The sequence below is a fragment of the Morone saxatilis genome, unplaced genomic scaffold, assembly GCF_004916995.1.
Source record: "Morone saxatilis isolate NCDOM2014 unplaced genomic scaffold, NCSU_SB_2.0 Contig16, whole genome shotgun sequence".
NCBI lineage: Eukaryota > Metazoa > Chordata > Actinopteri > Moronidae > Morone > Morone saxatilis.
The window spans coordinates 4398183-4416861 of NW_023339718.1; the positions used below are offsets into that span (position 1 = coordinate 4398183).

Here is an 18679-nt window from a genome sequence, read left to right on the forward strand (position 1 = left end):
AAACACCTGGAAATTGATTAAAATGACCAACTATCCTGGAAATAATCTACGTTGTCCTGGAAAATTTTAATTGTATTTGAGCTCCTCTCACTCAGATCGCCTACATATTTTTATATTCATGTTTTACATATTCATTTAAATGGTACATTGGTGATATTTTGTGACATTAAAGTGAGCTGACATTCATATAATAAGACAAAAAGAGCATAAAAAAGTTTAAATTATTATAGAATATATATATAAAGTGATAATAATTATATAATAAACAACTACTGTTATGATAGTATAGAGATGAGAATCATAATAATCATTACAATAAAGTGTAATATTCAGGTTTAATGCGATCTTTTCAGCATCAAGTACATTTTTTCCAGGTCCACAAGCAGAATTGTAGTTAATAAATATGTGCATAGCGTGTATTGTGAACAGTGTATCATAAAAAAAAGCAGGAATACAACTAAATGTGTTAATATTTGACCTACTGGTAAATTATATGACCTGTATTGTTGAGAAAACTCCTGGAAAAATGTCCTGGAAAGTGATTTGTTTTGTTTTCTAATGTGAACATGGTGTTTTATTGCATGTCGTAGCCTAAATAAACATCATTTTAAGCCCAGGATGTTAACCATTTGCTTGTATTTGAGTCTGTGTGTGTGTGTGTGTTTGTGTTTCTCGCCTTACCGACACCTGCCAGACAGCCAGACAGGTGTGAGCTGATCTATTTCAGACAGATGGCAGCCGCTTAAACAATGGCTTAAAGCCGCAGACTGTAAGGTCAGGCTGGCACTGACACCAGCTGCAGTCTCTATTATCTGACAGCGTCTTTATAGCCACAAGGTGTTATATATATATATATATATATATGTGTATATATTTATACATTTACATTTTACAGTTGTAGCACTCAAGTTTCACCCCAATACACAGACCCGACACCCTACAAATCTCACCCTATCCCCGTCAACCTCACCGTTCACTGACCTTTTCGGTGGCAGTGAAGTGGGGCGGCCAAATTGGGGATGCAGGGGCGAGGGGGGTGTGGGGGCTTAAGGCTGGACAGGGGCCACAAGTTAGGTAATAATCAGGGGACCCAGAGTTTCTAGAAGCACCGCTGGCGAGCGGCCAACAAAAAGAGTCAAGACTGCTGTCACTGTCACCTGCTGCTGAGACATTAATGTCATAATTCAGCCTCTCTCTGCATGAAATAAATATGACATATTCATTAAAATCACTTCAATCTGATACTCGGCATCGGTGTCAGTTACTGTTCCGTTGCATTCATTTGCATTTTATCTGCTTTCTCCTGACAGGAAATGGGAGGGTGCGTGTATCTCGTCATGGAGGTGAGTTGGACGAGGTAAAGTTTGTTTTTTCAATGCAAATTGAGTCTTCTGTTAATACTTTATGTCTTTCTCGCCTCTTTCCAGTACTGCAATGGGGGCGACCTGGCAGAGTACCTTCACTGTAAGTTCTGCTGCTCCAGCACGGCTTAAAATAGCTTGTGTCTCGCTACTGTAAAGTTTTGCGTTTCACCTGTGGTCAAAGCAAAAAAAAAAAAAAGCGACATTCGCTTCATCCTCCTGAGTAGAGGCTCAGACTTAATGGTTGTTTTGGGGTTTTTATAATAAGGCGACAAAACTGATGTAAATCACACAAGCGAATAAAAGGACAATTGGACAGAAAAGCAGGAATAAATAGGATATATGATCCTTTAGTGATACATAGGGAACTAAAATATACATATTTTGAGCAAGTTAAGCGTATTTCAAACTAGAAATAGGCCCACTATTCTACCTAAAAGATTTCATCCAGAACCCCTAAAATAATATTTACCGGTTCAAAATAGATGTTAATTAATAATTAACAATTAATAATTAACCAACTTACAATACTGCAAATTCCTCGTTACAGAATCTACATAATGATGATTGTTGAGTATCGAAAGTTGTCTTTAGTGGCAGTGGTTAGGTAAAGGTATTAAAATATTAAGTTAAACTTCCTGTGAGGAATAGGATGTACATGGGGAAGCAGCAAGGCTTCTGTTCTGCAAAAATAAATGTGTAAATCGATTTATTATTAATCTACAAATCTTCAAATTAAGAAAACTGATGGTGTGTAAGGAGTTCAACCTTATTCAACCAGTGTCTAATAGATCCTTCATGAGAATAATTTCCACTCACGGTTTGTTACGGAGCGGCTTACTGTTGTTCTGGCGGGTCAGTTAGGGTTTTAAGAGGCTTGGCTGAGCTTTTTCAGTGTTTTTAAAGGAATAATAAGAACAAACAAACAATTCAGGTTTAAGGTTGCAACAGGTCAGTGGATAAATTATCTTTAATACTCCCCAAGTGCTTAACCCAGATAAAAATTAAACCTCTAGAATTGGCTTGTGAGGTTTTTCCCTACAAAAGAAGCTTTTATATTTCATGTTGGCTTTCTGTGCGCCTTAAATCCCCCCCCACCTCAGGTTTCAAACCCTGTTTCAAAATATGGTGACGCAGCCGAGGGCATGGAGTTGATTTTTTCCCCCCCTGTTGGCTAAATTTACCCCAGTGGTGTCGGTGCGTCTATTTAAACGCTGATGTGGAGCGTCAGTCTAATTCTGCAGCCGTGCCCGAGTCTCTTATTTTGTAGAGCCGCCAAGGAGGCGCATCCAGCTACTCGCAGCACAACGCTCACTCAGTCACACTTGGCGAGGTTCACGCAGCACCCACATGACCTCACCCATCTGTCCCTCACTTATCCCCTGTCCTCCACCGGTGGAAAAACACTGCAGCTATAATATGGGTGTACTCAGAAGGAAGAGGAGGGAGGTAAGGAAGGGGGGGTGGGGGGGTTTGACATTAATTTCCAAATGAAGCCTCATCGTAAACAAAATTCTCTTCCACGAAGTGTCAGCAGTGACGCACGATGACATGACTAGAGTTGAACATCTTCATCTTACATTGTATTTGAGTTTCTGGTGAGCAAACAAAGGTATTGCTTTAACTGTGTTCCCACACCTACTGGGAGCACCTGTAGAGACTAGTTTTCCAGGCTTCAAATTGCCCAAATATCCTGGAAATAAGCCATGTTAACCTGGAAAGGTGTATTTTTAGCCCCTCACTCAGATTGCCTACATAAACCTGGGTGCATATTTGGCTTGAAACTCAGCTGTTGGTAAGATAAACTGCGTGTTATGACTCTTAAATGCAGGCTTAGCAGACATAAAGCAGAACAGAACGTTCCTGAGCATTTTTACTGCTATTTATGCATCACGTCGTATTTTCTTGAACAAGTAAAGCAGCCATTTTGAAGAGATGTACGTTTGTTAAATCACTATTTCATCATCAGTAAAACAATACACATTTTAAATACTAAAATAAAGTTCTCATTTCCCTCTCTCAGTAAAATGATGATTAAAATCATCATATTGCGATTGTAATGTGATTCATGAGTGTGGGAATTAGCATTTTTGCATCACAAATGTATTTATTCACAAAAAAAAACTATTCAAATGATGATGAATGGAAATTTTCTTCTTTTCTTTAACAAACAAACATACTTTATTAAATCTGAAGAACAAGATTTGTAGACCAGGGAATCTTTAATAAATTAATATAATGCTTTATTTTAATAATATAATATGTTCTTAATTAATTATTTGGTCCATAAGACATAAAAAAATAGTATCATTGTTTCATCATTGTCAAATCATTGTTTCCCAAATTTCAAGTTGACATACTCAAACATTTTAAGTTTTGCCTGACCAACCAAAATATGTATTTTAATAAAAAAAGGTGAAAATATTCACATTTGAGAAGCTGATACCTGTATTTTTTGTCATTTGTGCTTAAAAAAGTGATATATTAGTGAAATATTTAATCCAGTTTAAACTTTATTGTCATATATACAGGAAACAGTACAGTGAAATTCCTTTTCTGTAAATCCTGATATCAGTTAACAGCAGTGCTTATACTAACTATAGCAGTGTATGTGTTGTATATAGTCAAAATGCTACCGGTTAATGTTCTGTTGATGGACTAATAAGATTTAGAATAAGCTACAATAACCTTTAATCTCTATACTGTCCACGCTGACTCCCTCCTGGATCATCCTCTGTATTTCGTCCATCAGCTAAGGGGACGCTGAGCGAGGACACCATCCGCGTGTTCCTGCAGCAGATCGCTCAGGCCATGAAGGTCCTGCAGAGCAAAGGCATCCTCCACCGAGACCTCAAACCCCAGAACATCTTGCTCTGCCACCCAGAGGGGCGCAGGTCCAGTCCCATCAACACCTGCATCAAGATCGGTAATGACTGTGAAAGATGTGTTTGCCTTTAAGGAAGATTGTTCATTTCTAACTGTGCTCTCGCCCTCCAGCTGACTTTGGGTTTGCGCGTCACCTCCAGACGAACACCATGGCAGCCACGCTGTGTGGCTCTCCCATGTACATGGTGAGAATTAGAGGCTCTTCCTCTAGTTTCCTGGTGCCAACAAGGTGCAATGTCACCGCATCTCTTAAGCTGTAAGCTGTGTTTGTCTGCACACAGGCTCCTGAGGTCATCATGTCCCAGCACTATGATGCCAAGGCCGATCTGTGGAGCATTGGTACCATTGTGTACCAGAGTCTGACTGGGAAGGCACCTTTTCATGTGAGTGGCACACACATGCAGATACACAGAGGGCTGATTTAACCACAAACATTCACACACAGTGCTGCTTGAAAGAACCGGAACCTCCTGAGTTTTCTATGGTTGTACCTTTTACTTTTTTATTTAATCAGGTGTATTGCATATACTTTTGTTTAGAGGAAATCAATTGCATAGTAAAACTTTTGAAGGTGCAAAAGTTAGTGAAACCTGAGTTGGCACTAAATAAACCAATGAAATGAGATGTTTGGGGAAGAAATTGGGCGGCACTGATTGAAACTGATAAAACCAGCTTATTCTTATCAAAGCAAACCCATACAGGTCAATTATGCTAAGAGTAGAAGTGCATAATGAAAAATATTATTAAAATCACAATATCCAAATTACAGAAGCTACACTTTTTTGATAAAATGTGACAGACAGCATTATAGAGAAGTGCTGTAGTGCTGCAGAGATGATGTTCTCTAGATGTAAGAAATGTCACACCATCATTATTTTAATAGTTTTTGATAAACATCCACCTGTTATTTCATTCAGAAATATCTACTGCTTCTGATTAAATAAAGAAATAAAGGGAAAACTCAGGAGGTTCACATATTTTCAAGCAGCACGATATGTGAATATTTGAGTAGAAAAAGCACCCAAATAAAGATATTTGAACTCAAAAACATTACTGTGGCACATTATTAAAGAACTGAATAGAAATGTGTCCAAATCTTCAGACAGTTTTCCAAATAAATGTCTGTTTTCCTTGAACTTAAACCCTAATGATGGGTCTAAAATGTGGCCAAAAAGGATCATTAATTGACATTAAATATTATATATTAATGTTAAATATGACAGCATTCTCTTTTTGGGCGTTTTGTTGCTTTAGTTCCTAGAAAGTACTGACTCATTATTGTCAACACCAGAACTGAACATCCCTTTCACAACACAGAGAACCAACGTGATCCACAAAGCAGCCGTTAAACAGCACCTGCCTGCTGGGTGACTCTCTCCCTGATATCCAGTGTTGCTAGTTGGAAAACGCTGGAACAGCTCAAGTACTTGTTAGGAAAGAGCCTTGTTTACAGACGGGGGCCGGAGGGGGGGAGGGCATGCGGAAATATTGCTTCACAACTCTGGGTGTCACTTTCCGCTGCTCACGTGAAACTGTTATTTGCCTCAGGTGTGGTTTATATAAAGACACGTGCTGATGTTTGGTCTTTGTCCGGAAGCTATTTTTATCCCAGTTAAAGAACAACCAACCTGTACCTGTCGAGGTTTTTTTTTTATGTTGCTGTGTTTCAAGGTTTTTCTTCTAAGAATGAGAGGAAGGATTGATTTCTATTTCTGCCAGGCAGGTCAGAGAGTTGAGTCCAAGGGTTAGTGTGACATTCACAGCTGCTGCTGCTGATGCTTACTCTGCTGCTTCGTGTATTACTTATGTTCGGATTAGAGCATTGGTTACCAGCCTTTTATATCATCGACGACTCCTAATTAAGTGACATATATTATGGATATTTCATATTATATTCAGTGTATAACAATAACAGCTGATAAACTGTACAATGAACCCAAACAGTGAACACAATAACGGCAGGGAGTTTGTGTAAAACAGGCGATTTGGATGAATTTTGAGCAGATTATTGTCTGTTTTTTTAACAATCATACATACATAATAGGGTTGGGCAATATGTTAACATTTTCCAACCAGCCACTATCAGTACATTGCTGAAATATTTACACATGCACGAACTCTAAGAGCTTTAATAAACCAAATAAACTCACCAAATGTCAAGAAAGGAAAATACATTTTCTTCATTAAACAGAAAAATACAACCGTACAGTTTTTCTCTTATACCGAACTAAGACCTTGTTAACAGTCTTTAATAAAAAATAAACCCTTAATTCACTGCAGTTAGATGTGAAAACACTCTGACTCTACAGCTGTTTTTCCTCTCACTCGTTCAGCAGTTCAGTGTGTGAACTGCGCCGCTGAGCGACTCTCGTTCTCCGGAGGCAGAACATTAAATAAGCAAAATGAAATTACAAAAATCAGCCAAAAAAAACCAACTACCGTTAGGCGATTGATTCGCCCAGCTCCAATAATTAATAGGCTTATTTTATGACAGATTCAGGGTTTTCTTCCTGTTGTTCGGTTAGTTCTTTGTTGTTTTAACTGGCTGTTTATCAGAGAGTGAAGTATAGGCTGTGATGATGATGATGATATATGCAATTAACCAGTAAAACTCTCCACTATCATTGATTAAAATGCTTCTCTGTACAGATGCAGGTGCATTTGTTTGCATATGTGTGTGTGTGTGTGTGTGCGTGTAAATTAATTAATTTACAAGTGTAACACATGTTTGTTGTGTGTGTGTGTGTGTGTGTGTGTGTAGGCCAGCACACCGCAGGAGCTCCGTCTGTTTTATGAAAGCAACAGGATCCTTTTACCAAGGTTAGTGCACCTCTACACACACACACACACACATATATATAATTAAATTTGTGTCATATCACAATCATATTATCTGTCAAAATAAAAAGCAATATGATGTTTTTACCACATCATGCCTCCCTAAAAGGTAGCGAAGATTAAGTAGATCACATTACTAATAATGACTTAATCACAGTAATAGAGTAGTTGTAATTCGTGGACACACAATCTGCACAGGAAGATGACAGGAAGAGGGTGTAAACTTTCTTCTCTGCACTCAGATTGCTGATGAATAACAGTTCACCTGCCCTGCGCTTGCGCTCAAGTTTGTGTGTTTGTGAATTATGTTCAATGTGCAATGGACAGTTAACAAAACACACACACACACGCCACAGACATATTTCTGTCTCAAACCGCTAAAAATAGACCTAATGTGTAAGAAACAAATACAGAAGCCTGACGGGGCCGATCGCCTCGATCTTTCTCAATCAGCTGCTCTCACAAAGCCGATATTTGTCACTAACGCATGAAGCTAACTATGGTGTCCTTCCTGTGATATATTTCTCTTTATGAGGTGTTGTTCGTGTGTAATGTGCCTTGATGTCAAATGCCTTTATTTATTTCTCCTGGCTATTTGAAGTCGTTCAGAACTTGGACCTGGAAAGCGTTCAGAGGGTTTTATGGATTGTTTTCCACTGTTTTCGTGGTGTACTTTGCCAGCCTGCGTATGGCTCGTGGCCATGCTTATCTTTCTCAGTGATAAAAGCTGGGTGATAAGACGGGGCACTGTTCGTGTGTGAGGAGCCACGGTTTGTTGTTTTCTTGTCATTCTATATATAACCTGCTCCGAACTGCCAGCTAGTGGCCTGCACGGCTATCATTTTCCACATGGCCCCCATAGCTGCACACAGACGTCGTAAACACACACACACGCAGTCAAGAGCGTCACGACACCCTGAGGTTTTGCACTGAAGCCATAAATTAGATTAGAAATTCACATATTATACATTCCGGGCTTATGAAACACAAGTGACCTAAATATTATTTATTTTAACACGTGTATCAGCGTCAAAGTGCAAACACAGTGAAGCATATCTCATAAATCTTGTTTGTTCAATAGCAAGTTCTAATCAAAAAAGTTTATCTAAAAAGGAAACCTTTGTATGTTCCCAGCATCCCAAAGGAAACTTCTAGTAAGCTAAGGGACCTCCTGATGGGGCTGCTGCAGAGAAACCACAAAGAACGGATCAGCTTTGGTGAGCCATTTAACATTCAAAGCCACGTTTCATGATTTAAAAAAAACATTTCTCTTACATCTAAATCTTTACATTTACAGATGAGTTCTTCCACCATCCCTTCTTGGACACAAGCTCATCTGCAAAGAAATGTACGGACTGTATCTCGCTTGTCTCAGCAGAACAACAGATTATCAGTTAAGGTGCCGTCGCCAGGGTCCTAACACAAGCACATTTATGTTTTTTTCCCCCTGACAGGCTCTCCAGCTCCTGCGCTCTCCTTCCCCGGTTCAGGCTCTGGCAGTTCCTCTGGCAGCTCCTCCACATCCCATCTGGCCTCCCCTCAAGTGCGCACACCTTTCTTCCATAGTGCATTGACTTCCTTGTAATTTATCATATTTATATATTTTATTTTGTTTTCACGCTCTCGTAGCATTCCGACGGAGAGATGCACCGACTTCAGCCCAAAACGCGCTTTTCCCCAACGCAGGACACTCCGGCCTTCCTGCTGAAAGAAATAGCCAATCAGGACAGTAGGAACACCTCATCTTACACGGAGGACTTCGTAATGGTGCCTGCCCAGTTTCCCAGTAAGCATCACTCTACAGATATCTGCATTTTTTTTTTATTATTATGCAGCTTCTTCTTCACATAATTTCTATTTTACTGTTTTGTAGGTGAGTACACATGTGAGCTGGAGGTCGGGTCACCCATTGAGAGTTGCCTGATATACAGTGGGTGAGTAGTCACACCTTGAGGGGTGCACAATATCTTGTCAGTTAATCAGTATTAGGCATAAATTGTTAAATATGTGTCAGTATATATGTATGAAATTCTGCTTTTGTGTTTATTACTTCATCCATAGTGGGCTATTATTACAAAAATATAGAGAAAAATAACTGTTTCTTTGCTGTGAACTGTTGGGATAAAAGCAGCAGATATCAACATCTTATTTATGGGTTCTGGCAAAATTAATGTTACAGTTAAAGGAAAACTGTAGCTCCACTCCCCCTTCCTGTAACGAAGTGCTGTAGCTGTAAAGAGATGCCATGGCTTACAAATCTTGTTCCCCAGATTTAATTAAACATGCTTGTTGGGATCATGATGATTTTAATAGTTTTTTCAGTGAAAATTGAATCATTATATAATTATTATGATGTATTTACAGTATCGTGCAGCCCTCATCTGCAGCCATATCTATAGTGTATTTATTATTTTTGCACTGTACCGTCTCTAAACTAAATTCCACTAAAAGTGGAACAGATTTTGTACAGGATTAATGTTGGTAAATATTGTGAATGTATTGCAGATAGAGCTAACAAAAATCTTTCTTTAGGAGCTCAATACTGGCTGAGAGAAGCCCCGGAGCTGCAGGAAAGACACCTCCTCCCTCTCCCCTGCTGCACTCTCCCCTCAAACCTGTTAGGTATGAGAAAACAGGGCAGGGTTTAGATTCTGAACACAGAAATATAATAACTTCATCTTCAATATGAGATATTATTCCTGTGTGTCTCATTCATTTGCTTCCCCTTTCATTCGTGCAGCAAGCCTGGTGGATTCGCTGGCCGTAAGTGCAGTCAAACGGTGCCCATTCCTGTCCCAACTCAGATCCGAAACTACCAGCGGATGGAACAGAACCTGCAACCTGTGGGCTTGCATGGCTCCACCAGGCATGTGCAGCCCCTCAGCTGTCTTATCTCCGCACCCACCCCACCCTCAGTGTCTTATTCCCTGTTCTTCTCTGCCTTTATCTGATAATATCTCTCCCGTGTCGTTCAGGGTCACACTCTGCTGTGCTGGCAGCAGCAGTGAAAGCTCCCCACAGTGCGGAGGCTGTAGAGCTTCCAGTCCAGGATTTGTCCTCAACTCCCCAAGGCTGGCATCAGGAGGAGCCCGACCACAACCGTCTTCCCCGCTAGGTAGGCGTCTAATTCGGCTTTATGTAGTGATAAGGAGACTCTCTCTGTCACACAGCTTAACACACTACATGGGAGTCTGTCAGTGCAGAGTCACTTGTTGTTGGCCACCAGGGGCCATTTGGGTGTTAACACAAATTCCACCCTCTGGAATACGTAATGTTCAGGACATTCCTGGAGTTGTTCTGTGGTAAAGTGTCTCTGTACCCACTTTGACTCTGACTCATATACTTTTATTTAGGCCTTTTGTCAACACCCAGAGAACATGCCTGAGCTTGTTTCAAACAGCGTTAGTGATACTGTTATGAGCAAAAGTGTTCCACTGCTTTAATCTACTTTTTTCTAGAGCTATTTAGCTCTAGCTGTTTAGCAACTGTAACATAACCAGTTTCCCCCCGGTGATCAATAAAGTATTTCTGATTACGCACAAGTAAAAGATGTGCTGCAAGGATTGCTAGGTTGAGGTCCACAGTTTGGGAAGCACCGGTTTAATCTTTATAAATACTTTGTACTCTAGTGGGAACGACCCCAAAGACCTCCGAGCAGACTCTCCCGCTCAGCACAAGAACTGGACTCCTCGCCGGCTCTCCTGACATGCAGGACGCCTCCAGTCCTAAGGTAGGCCTTTGAAACGTCTATATTACAGGAACCTTTTTGTTTCACGTTGCACACATTTCGTTTCTTCTCTCATTAAAACAGCAAAATAATTTACACTTCCTAAAAGTGCAAATGATTCTAATAGAAATACGCAATATCCTGTGGAGAAATCATGGTTGATCACGCTCATGTCTTCTGGTCTTGTCCCTCCATTCAGACTTTTTTGGAAGAAAGTAGCAGCAATCATTTAAAAACCCTGAGTTTTAGTGTGAGTACAACGTCAACATCCCTAAAAAGTAGACGTACAGACCATTATCAAATACTGCCTTCAGAAAAACTGCCCCCTTGCCAGCCTCTTTTGTTAGTTTTGTTAAACATCTCAGTCTTCTAGAAGAGATGATCTACTCCTCCATACGACCTCAAAGAGAACTGTGTTTACAGATCTCTCAAAATTACTGTATGTTATTGTTTGTGATACTTTGTTTTTATTTGAGGTCATTTTGCCTCGACTTACTGATTATCCCATGACCTCATACTTGTTTGGTTTTTGTTCTGTTTCCAGGTTTCTGCTTCTTGCTTGCTTTTTGTTCACTGCCTTCACAATGTGAAAAATGTTTACTTTTTTAAATTGCAAAAGCTGCAATTGTTTGATAAAGGTAAAATGTACAAATACAGCATTGTTATGAAGTACTGTAGGGCTGCAGAGATGCCCTGACCTACAGACTGAAGCCCTAAATAGAATAACTACAAGCAGCTCACACAGTTTTATCAAATTGTTCGGAAATGTACACATTATCTAACTGCACATTATTAGATATTAAATGAGGTTTTGTCTCCGTTTCAGCAGCAGGTTCAATCAAGAATGCCAAACCGAATCAGGACAGTTCCAGACCTGCAATCCCTGGACCCATCTCCTGCTTCCCAGACCAACCTCAACAGGAAATCAGCCAATAAAAAGGGCCCCTTTGAAAGGTCAGAACGGTATGATTTTAATATATTATTATGAACGCAACAATAACGATTATATGTTAATATAATAGGATCCTGCAAGATTATATAACAGTGGAATTAAACATGAGTTTGTATGTGTTTGTGTCAATGATCCACATTTAATGTCATTCAGGAAAACCTGGCACGTAGAGCTGTCACACAGTATAAAAAACATGTCGTGCTAAATAATCAAACGCTCTTGGTGGTGTGTGTGTGGCTGTATTGAATGTCCAGATCGCTGAGCGCAGGCAGGCTGTCTGACATGCTACTGAAGGCGGCCTTTGGTGCTCACCTCTTTGAGGAGGAAAGTGACGAGAGCCTTAACTGTGAGAAGAGCATGGATATAACAGGTACCAGTGCAAAGCAGTCAGATGAATCCCTCTGTTTCTGTTTGTCTGTGTTCACTCCTGTTTAAGACTAGGGTTGAAATGTTGGAGAAACTAGCAAGAGACAGCAAGATTTTGAAGGTATCATACAGGCACAGACACAAACAGGATTAATGTCTGCTCTGTTGCATTTTCTATAACAGCAGGCATGTAGAGGAGGCTTAACTCAACTCTCTGTGTTTCTCTGCAGAGCATGTGTGATTGTCAGTAGACTGTACGGGAGCGGGAGAGCAAGAGTCAGCTAGTTAATCAATTGCAAATGCTGTCGCAGGGTTCCCACGAGTCCTGGAAAACCTGGAAATTTAGTTTTCCAGTCATGCAAACACCTAGAAATTGATTAAATTGACCAAATGTTCTGAAAATTAACTTTGTTGTCCTGGAAATTCTTAATTGTACTTTAGCCCCTCAAAATGCCTCTGAATTACATTACCTACCCTAGCTTTAAGACTATGTAGCTGCTGTTGTAGATTAGAAAAGAAGGTACATGAAAGCTTTATGTGCTAATGTAATGGTACAAATTGAGGTTTTACTGTATGTTTGCAACAAGCAGAAGTTCTAAAGCACCTATTTCTAAGGTTTCTACTGCAGTGACCATTGACTGGGCTACATTTTCATCCATTTGACGCTCCTTATTTGCTCCTGCAGCTCCACCTACTGGTTGTCATAGAGGCTTTCAGTACTCAGACAGTCCACCTCCTGTAATCTTCACAATGGGTTCTCCATCCAAAGGAGACACTCCTCCTGATTACTTGTTATCATGGAGGCTCTCAGGTAGGTGTTTAATTCCTTTATAACCATTATTGTAGCTTGTGTAGGTTTACGAGCGACCCAGCGAGGCTGTGTTTTTTTTACGCACTGCTTTCTCCAGTTTAGAGTTCATTTAGATTAGATTTAGATTGTGATTAACTGTGCAGCCCTATATGCTATTCTATAGAAATGTTATGCTATATGGCAACCACTTCTAACTTATATCACAGTTTGTAGTTCTGACCGCATATTATATATCGTTTCATTATTTATTTTTATATAATTTTATTTTACTTTCTGTATATTTTTCTTATTACTCTTATTGCTATTGCTGTTACTATTCTGTTTGATTATAAATCAATACAGTAACACTACAATAGGGACTGGGCTCTGTTGGAGGGGATATATTGTGTTCAACTCTATCTGTGATTTATTGCATTTTTGTATAACTGTAAAGCTACTACAAAGAGTTTAAACTAAACAGTTTACAGTCTATATAAACTACATAAACAAATAAAAACAATCTTTTCTATATAGGAATCTTAATGCAGGTTGATTTTGGCCAAATCCCCCTGAAATCAATGAAACGTGACAGTGGAAACATTACTGCTTTTGTCCACAGGGGGCGCCAGAATCAACACAAAATTAAAGTTCCTTGTTGCTGCTTTAAATACCAATAAAAAGAGACAGAATAAAATTAATTACAGTTTCGAGAGCCCTTGTTTACCAGATCAAATTAGAGGTAAACCATATGAACATTGGGCCGGTAAAAGAACAAACTGGGTGTTAACCGAGTCCAAAATGAGAAAAATAAGTCATCCAGGATTAAGCGTTATTTGTCTTAAATACAGGCTCCCCCAGCTACATTAACTCCGCCTGGCTACTGAACAGTCGCCTTCTCCACGGAGGAAGCCGTAGAAACAGCGAGACTGAAGGCATGGACGCTACTCCACACAGCAGCCTGGTCTTTCACCCTCCGGAGCTCCCCGAAGAAACGCTGATGGAGGTACGGCCAAATACGATGGTGATACTGTGAGGTTTTATTGACAAATTTAGATTCCCCACAAACTGTTTCATGTATTTTATCTTTTCTTTTCACAGCAGGCTCATACAGACGCTCTGAGTGACCTGCGTTTCACCCTGGCTTTTGTCCACTGTGTCATTGAATTGGCTTCATCCAAGGACACGGGGCTGGGGGTCGTCAGCAGTCCTGATGATTCCTTTCTCGAGCAGAGCTTGGTGACGGATCAGATCAGCCTTCTGAGTAAAGAATGGAGGTGAGAGGCATTACATTGTACAGTAGCTCCCTTCCTTCACAGATCTTCTGTGGAATAACTCGTGTTTCTCCTGTGTATATTCTAGCTATGCAGAGCAGTTAGTGTTGTACATGAAGGCTGAAGAGTTTCTGTCATCGGCGCTGCACACGGCTAAAGAGAACATCAAACAAGGACAACTCCTTCCCTCTTCTACAGTCAAACAAGGTGAGACCATGACCTCTGGTTTTCAGTATCAGTGCTCAACGTTTTGTAGACATGAAAAGTGTCTGTTAAAGGTTTTTCTAGTCGTTCAGGACAGTTTTCCAGTCATGGAAACACCTGGAAAGCGATTGAAATGAGCAAATATCCTGGAAATAATCTTTGTTGTCTTGGTAATTAAAAAAGTATTTTAATTGTACTTTAGTCCTTCACACAGATCTCCGACATAAACATGGGTGTTGTTTGAAACTCGACAGTTGGTAGGATGAGCTGCATGGTATTACAGTTAAAGCCGGTTTATCAGACACAGAACGCAGCAGTTTATTTTTTCCGGAGCCTGAGATAAATTGTCAGAAAGGCCCAGTGGAAATGCTGCAGGCGGTCATTTCTACATGCATACAGCCTGTTAATGACCAAATTTACATTTGTTGTTGTGGTTGATGAATGCATGTACAACAATGTTAATTAAATTCAATTTCCATTACCTTTTATTTGTAAGTTATCTCAGGACAATTTTCAAATAGAGCAGGTCTAAACTGTACTATAATATATAATATAATAATCCCACCACACGCACTTTTAATTTCTCTACTTGCCTAGCTAGGGAGACTCAAGACTATTAGCCACCGCTATTGAGGTTTGACTAGTGCTGCGCTAACGAGCCACATGTGGCTCCAGAGCTGTAGAGAACTGTAGTCAGTTAGCTGTGGAGCAAACATCGAGTGTCATGGACCCACTGCAGAAGAGCAGCCAGGCCATCGCATGTCATTATCACATGACAAAATTAGCCAATACATTTTTAGATAGCAAAATGTATTACTTTGTTCTAGGCTGTGGTCACAGAGTGTGATATTTATTTATTTATATATATATACATATATGTATGTACGTTAGGGTAAATGTTTTGTTTTTGCATGATGTTGGTAGTAAAAGTTGGCTCTACTGGTTCCGCAGTCTTTGTGGAGTGTACCATAAACCCTGATCACCTACCTGTAATGAACCCTGAGACACTTCATCATGAACCCTGCATCATAAAACAAGGAGGAATAAAACTGGGCTTAAATGTGTCAATAAGAGGCCTACCAGTAAATTATATGACTGTTTGTGATTGTAATTTTATATAGAGTATAGAGTACAGTCTAGACCTGCTCTATTTGAAAAGTGGCCTGAGATAACTTCTGTTATGAATTGGCACTATGCAAATCAAATTTAATTGAATTGTGAGCAAGTGCTGTCCTGTGTTGTCATGAAAAATCCTGGAAAATAATGTTTTAAGGAGTGGAAATCCTGCTTTACCCATCCCTGTATTTCTGCTGCGACAGTCTAACCGAGTGAGAATTTGCATGTTGAAGCTTAAATACAGCGGTTAGTTTCTATTTATTATAATAATTAAATGTCTTTTGCTGTATTTGTGCAGTGATCAGGAAGCTGAATGAATTGTATAAGTGCTGCGTAACGTACTGCCGCTCCCTCAACCAACGGCTGCAGACCTTCTTGCTCGACAAACAGAAGCTCATGGACCGCTTCAACGGGCTGACGGCAGAGAAGCTCATCTACAACCACACTGTGCACATGGTGAGGGTGTTGATATTCACTCCGTATCAGACTCCATACAGTGTGCATCGTGATCCGAACCTTAACGTTTGTGTTCTGGATGCGTTCAGGTGCAGTCGGCTGCTTTGGATGAGATGTTCCACTATGGCTCAGCGTCAGTCCAGCGCTACCAGAAAGCACTTTTGCTGATGGAGGGTCTGTCCCGAATCATCACAGAGCAGAAGGACGTTGACAGCATCGATAAATGTATGTAAATCACAGCACTGTGGCACACAAACCACACCACACTCAGCGTTCCCACGCGTCCTGGAAAATCTGGAAAACCTGGAAATTTAGAGACTAGTTTTCCAAGTCATAAAAAAACAACAGGAAATTGATTAAAATGTCCAAAATTAACTATGTTGCCCTTTTTATCTGGGTGAACAGGTTATAAGATTAATTTTCTGTAAAATAAAATGAATTCTACTTGATTTGAACTGTAATTTATGGACTCTGGCTAAATTAATGAAATGAGAGGAAAATTTCTGCTCGGTTCAGCCAAATGCGCCACAAAAAACCAGCTACAAGTGTCCCATAAACACTGACCACTAGTGGGTCGCAAGGCCTTCTTGATTTTAAGGGGTGTGAGAAAACTTACACAGTAGGTCTATATCTCAGTATTTCACTCATTTCTGTGCAATTTTGTAAATTAAATTATACATTTTAAAGGATTTATGATAAACCTGAAGACCTCAACACAATCTATATTCACAGAGTCTTCCCTCTCTGATAAACAGTCTCATCCTGATGAAGAAAAGTTAAAACGACCAAAGAGCTAATAAAACAATGGCCAAGTATCGGTAAGAATAAAACACCTAATTTGTCAAATAAGAAGCCTATTCAGTAGTTAAGATTGTCAAAAATAAAGATAATACATATTACAGACAGATAATTGTACAAAAAGTTCCCTAAAGTATCAGAAAAACTCATCTCTGATCAATATTCACAGGAAATAATCTGCTCAAAATTCCTCCAAATTGCTTGCTTTAGACAAACTTCCTGCAGTTATTGTGTTGAATTTTTACAGTTTATCAGTTGTTCTCTACTGTTGTTGTTGTTATTGAATATAATATGAAATAGAATATGTCCCTTAAGGAAAAAGGTTGGGAACCACTGCTGTGTTGTCAAGAAAACCTCCTGGAAAATTATTTCTTAAGAAGAGTGGGAACCCTGATAGCATCCTTTTTGAAAATGCTGGAATCAAACCACATCTTTATTCTAATCTGACTTCTTCCAATCTCTGTTGTTCACAGGTAAGCAGTGTATCGAGCGACGCCTTTCAGCTCTGCAGTCTTAACAGTATCCCTGAGCTCTACAGCTGCATTACGGTGCCTCAGCCACCTTCCCTCGGCGTCGATGGATCCTCTCAGACTCTCAGTACACACAAGCACTTTGATCTGTCTTAAGGGAAATGACCACTGGAGCATCTGCTCTTATCCCACCACCACCCAGTCTGCAATCTTTACATAAATGCACACTAAAGACTGGAAGTCCTGTTTTTGGACACGTTGTTGCAGACAGATTCTGTCTCGATTGAATATTTTGATCAGGTAAATTGTTGTCAGTATTTGTTTTGTTACAGACTGTATATATGAGTGTGTTGATTTCTGTTTTGCACATAGAATAATCAAAATGAAATGGTTGACTTGAAGCAAAAAGGTGATTTGAGTTGTTTTCTGTATTTGAATAGTTTGTGTTCAGTGAAGTTCACTGACCAACAGGAGTCAGAATATTTTGGATGAGATGACCAAATATCGCAAGTGTGTAGCAGTGATAGTAAAACAGAGTAGTGGATGTAAAGGTAATAAAAAGTATGTTTTGACTTCCTTTTGAGAAAAATGTCTTATAGACTTTGATCATATACTGCAATAAGTATATTTTGACATTAAGTACTCATTAATGAGGTACTTTAAGAGACATTAACTGCATGTTTATCTGCTGTTTGTGTGCACATTAGTTTTTTTGTATTTTTCAATTGTTTGGAATTATGTAAAAAGATTGTGCTAATTTGTGAATGAATTTTTACATGTTTTTTTTGCCTGATAGCAAACTAGTTTATTACAATTACAATATTCAAATGTTGTGTAAATCTTAGTGTGACAACATACGTTTGTTAGAATTTATTAAATTGCCTTTTCTACTTTGATCAATGACAGTCAAACTTGCCAAAATTAGTTGTAAAACACTGTGTGACGAAAATAAATAATATTTATTGTTAAAACTTTGTGTTCTTCTGAAAACCTGATGAAGAAACTGGCAAAACGTTTAAGTTTATTAAAGATATTAAAGATATTTGAGTAGAAGTAACTCAAGCATTTACTGTTGAATAAAATTGTTTAATGATATAAAGTCAACTTCAAGAAAATGAGTCAGTGGAACAAACTGAACTTAAAATACTGCACAATTTTTCAATAATTCATTTTTTTGTTTAATTCATGTGGATGAGGAGGATGAATTTATGTTAACTTAGTTATTTTATTAAGATCTGTTACAGAATTTGCAAGATAAATCCGGATGTCTCAGTTTGCCACAACATCTGACCTTAATTACAATTTTGACATTTGTGTTGTTATAATTATATATAATTCCTGACTTCTAAATAATTTATTTAATGTCGAGCACATTGAGCATACACAATGTTTCTATATTGCAAGGTTGATCATTTTTAACATTAGCAAAGCCTTTTAGCACTGT

At 39.2% G+C, this 18679-nt stretch overlaps 1 protein-coding gene across 4 annotated transcripts in view; it reads left to right on the forward strand.

Annotated features, from left to right (window-relative positions):
* ulk1a (unc-51 like autophagy activating kinase 1a) overlaps positions 1-18206 on the forward strand; it is a 19177-nt gene extending 971 nt beyond the window's left edge. The window contains exons 4-27 of one of the 4 annotated variants that reach the window (XM_035658314.1): positions 1311-1343; positions 1428-1464; positions 4114-4287; positions 4359-4432; positions 4529-4630; positions 7009-7067; positions 8220-8302; positions 8383-8433; positions 8540-8628; positions 8715-8871; positions 8959-9019; positions 9618-9707; positions 9826-9951; positions 10061-10200; positions 10715-10815; positions 11639-11775; positions 12019-12134; positions 12816-12941; positions 13769-13923; positions 14019-14194; positions 14280-14398; positions 15810-15967; positions 16057-16192; positions 17239-18206. In XM_035658314.1, coding sequence (XP_035514207.1) covers positions 1311-1343; positions 1428-1464; positions 4114-4287; positions 4359-4432; positions 4529-4630; positions 7009-7067; positions 8220-8302; positions 8383-8433; positions 8540-8628; positions 8715-8871; positions 8959-9019; positions 9618-9707; positions 9826-9951; positions 10061-10200; positions 10715-10815; positions 11639-11775; positions 12019-12134; positions 12816-12941; positions 13769-13923; positions 14019-14194; positions 14280-14398; positions 15810-15967; positions 16057-16192; positions 17239-17282 — 2544 coding nt within the window. In that variant the 3' untranslated portion in view covers positions 17283-18206. The remainder of the gene's footprint in view (positions 1-1310; positions 1344-1427; positions 1465-4113; positions 4288-4358; positions 4433-4528; positions 4631-7008; positions 7068-8219; positions 8303-8382; positions 8434-8539; positions 8629-8714; positions 8872-8958; positions 9020-9617; positions 9708-9825; positions 9952-10060; positions 10201-10714; positions 10816-11638; positions 11776-12018; positions 12135-12815; positions 12942-13768; positions 13924-14018; positions 14195-14279; positions 14399-15809; positions 15968-16056; positions 16193-17238) is intronic. The other 3 variants (XM_035658316.1, XM_035658315.1, XM_035658317.1) reach the window with 3 other exon arrangements.
* The last annotated feature ends 473 nt before the right edge of the window (positions 18207-18679 follow it).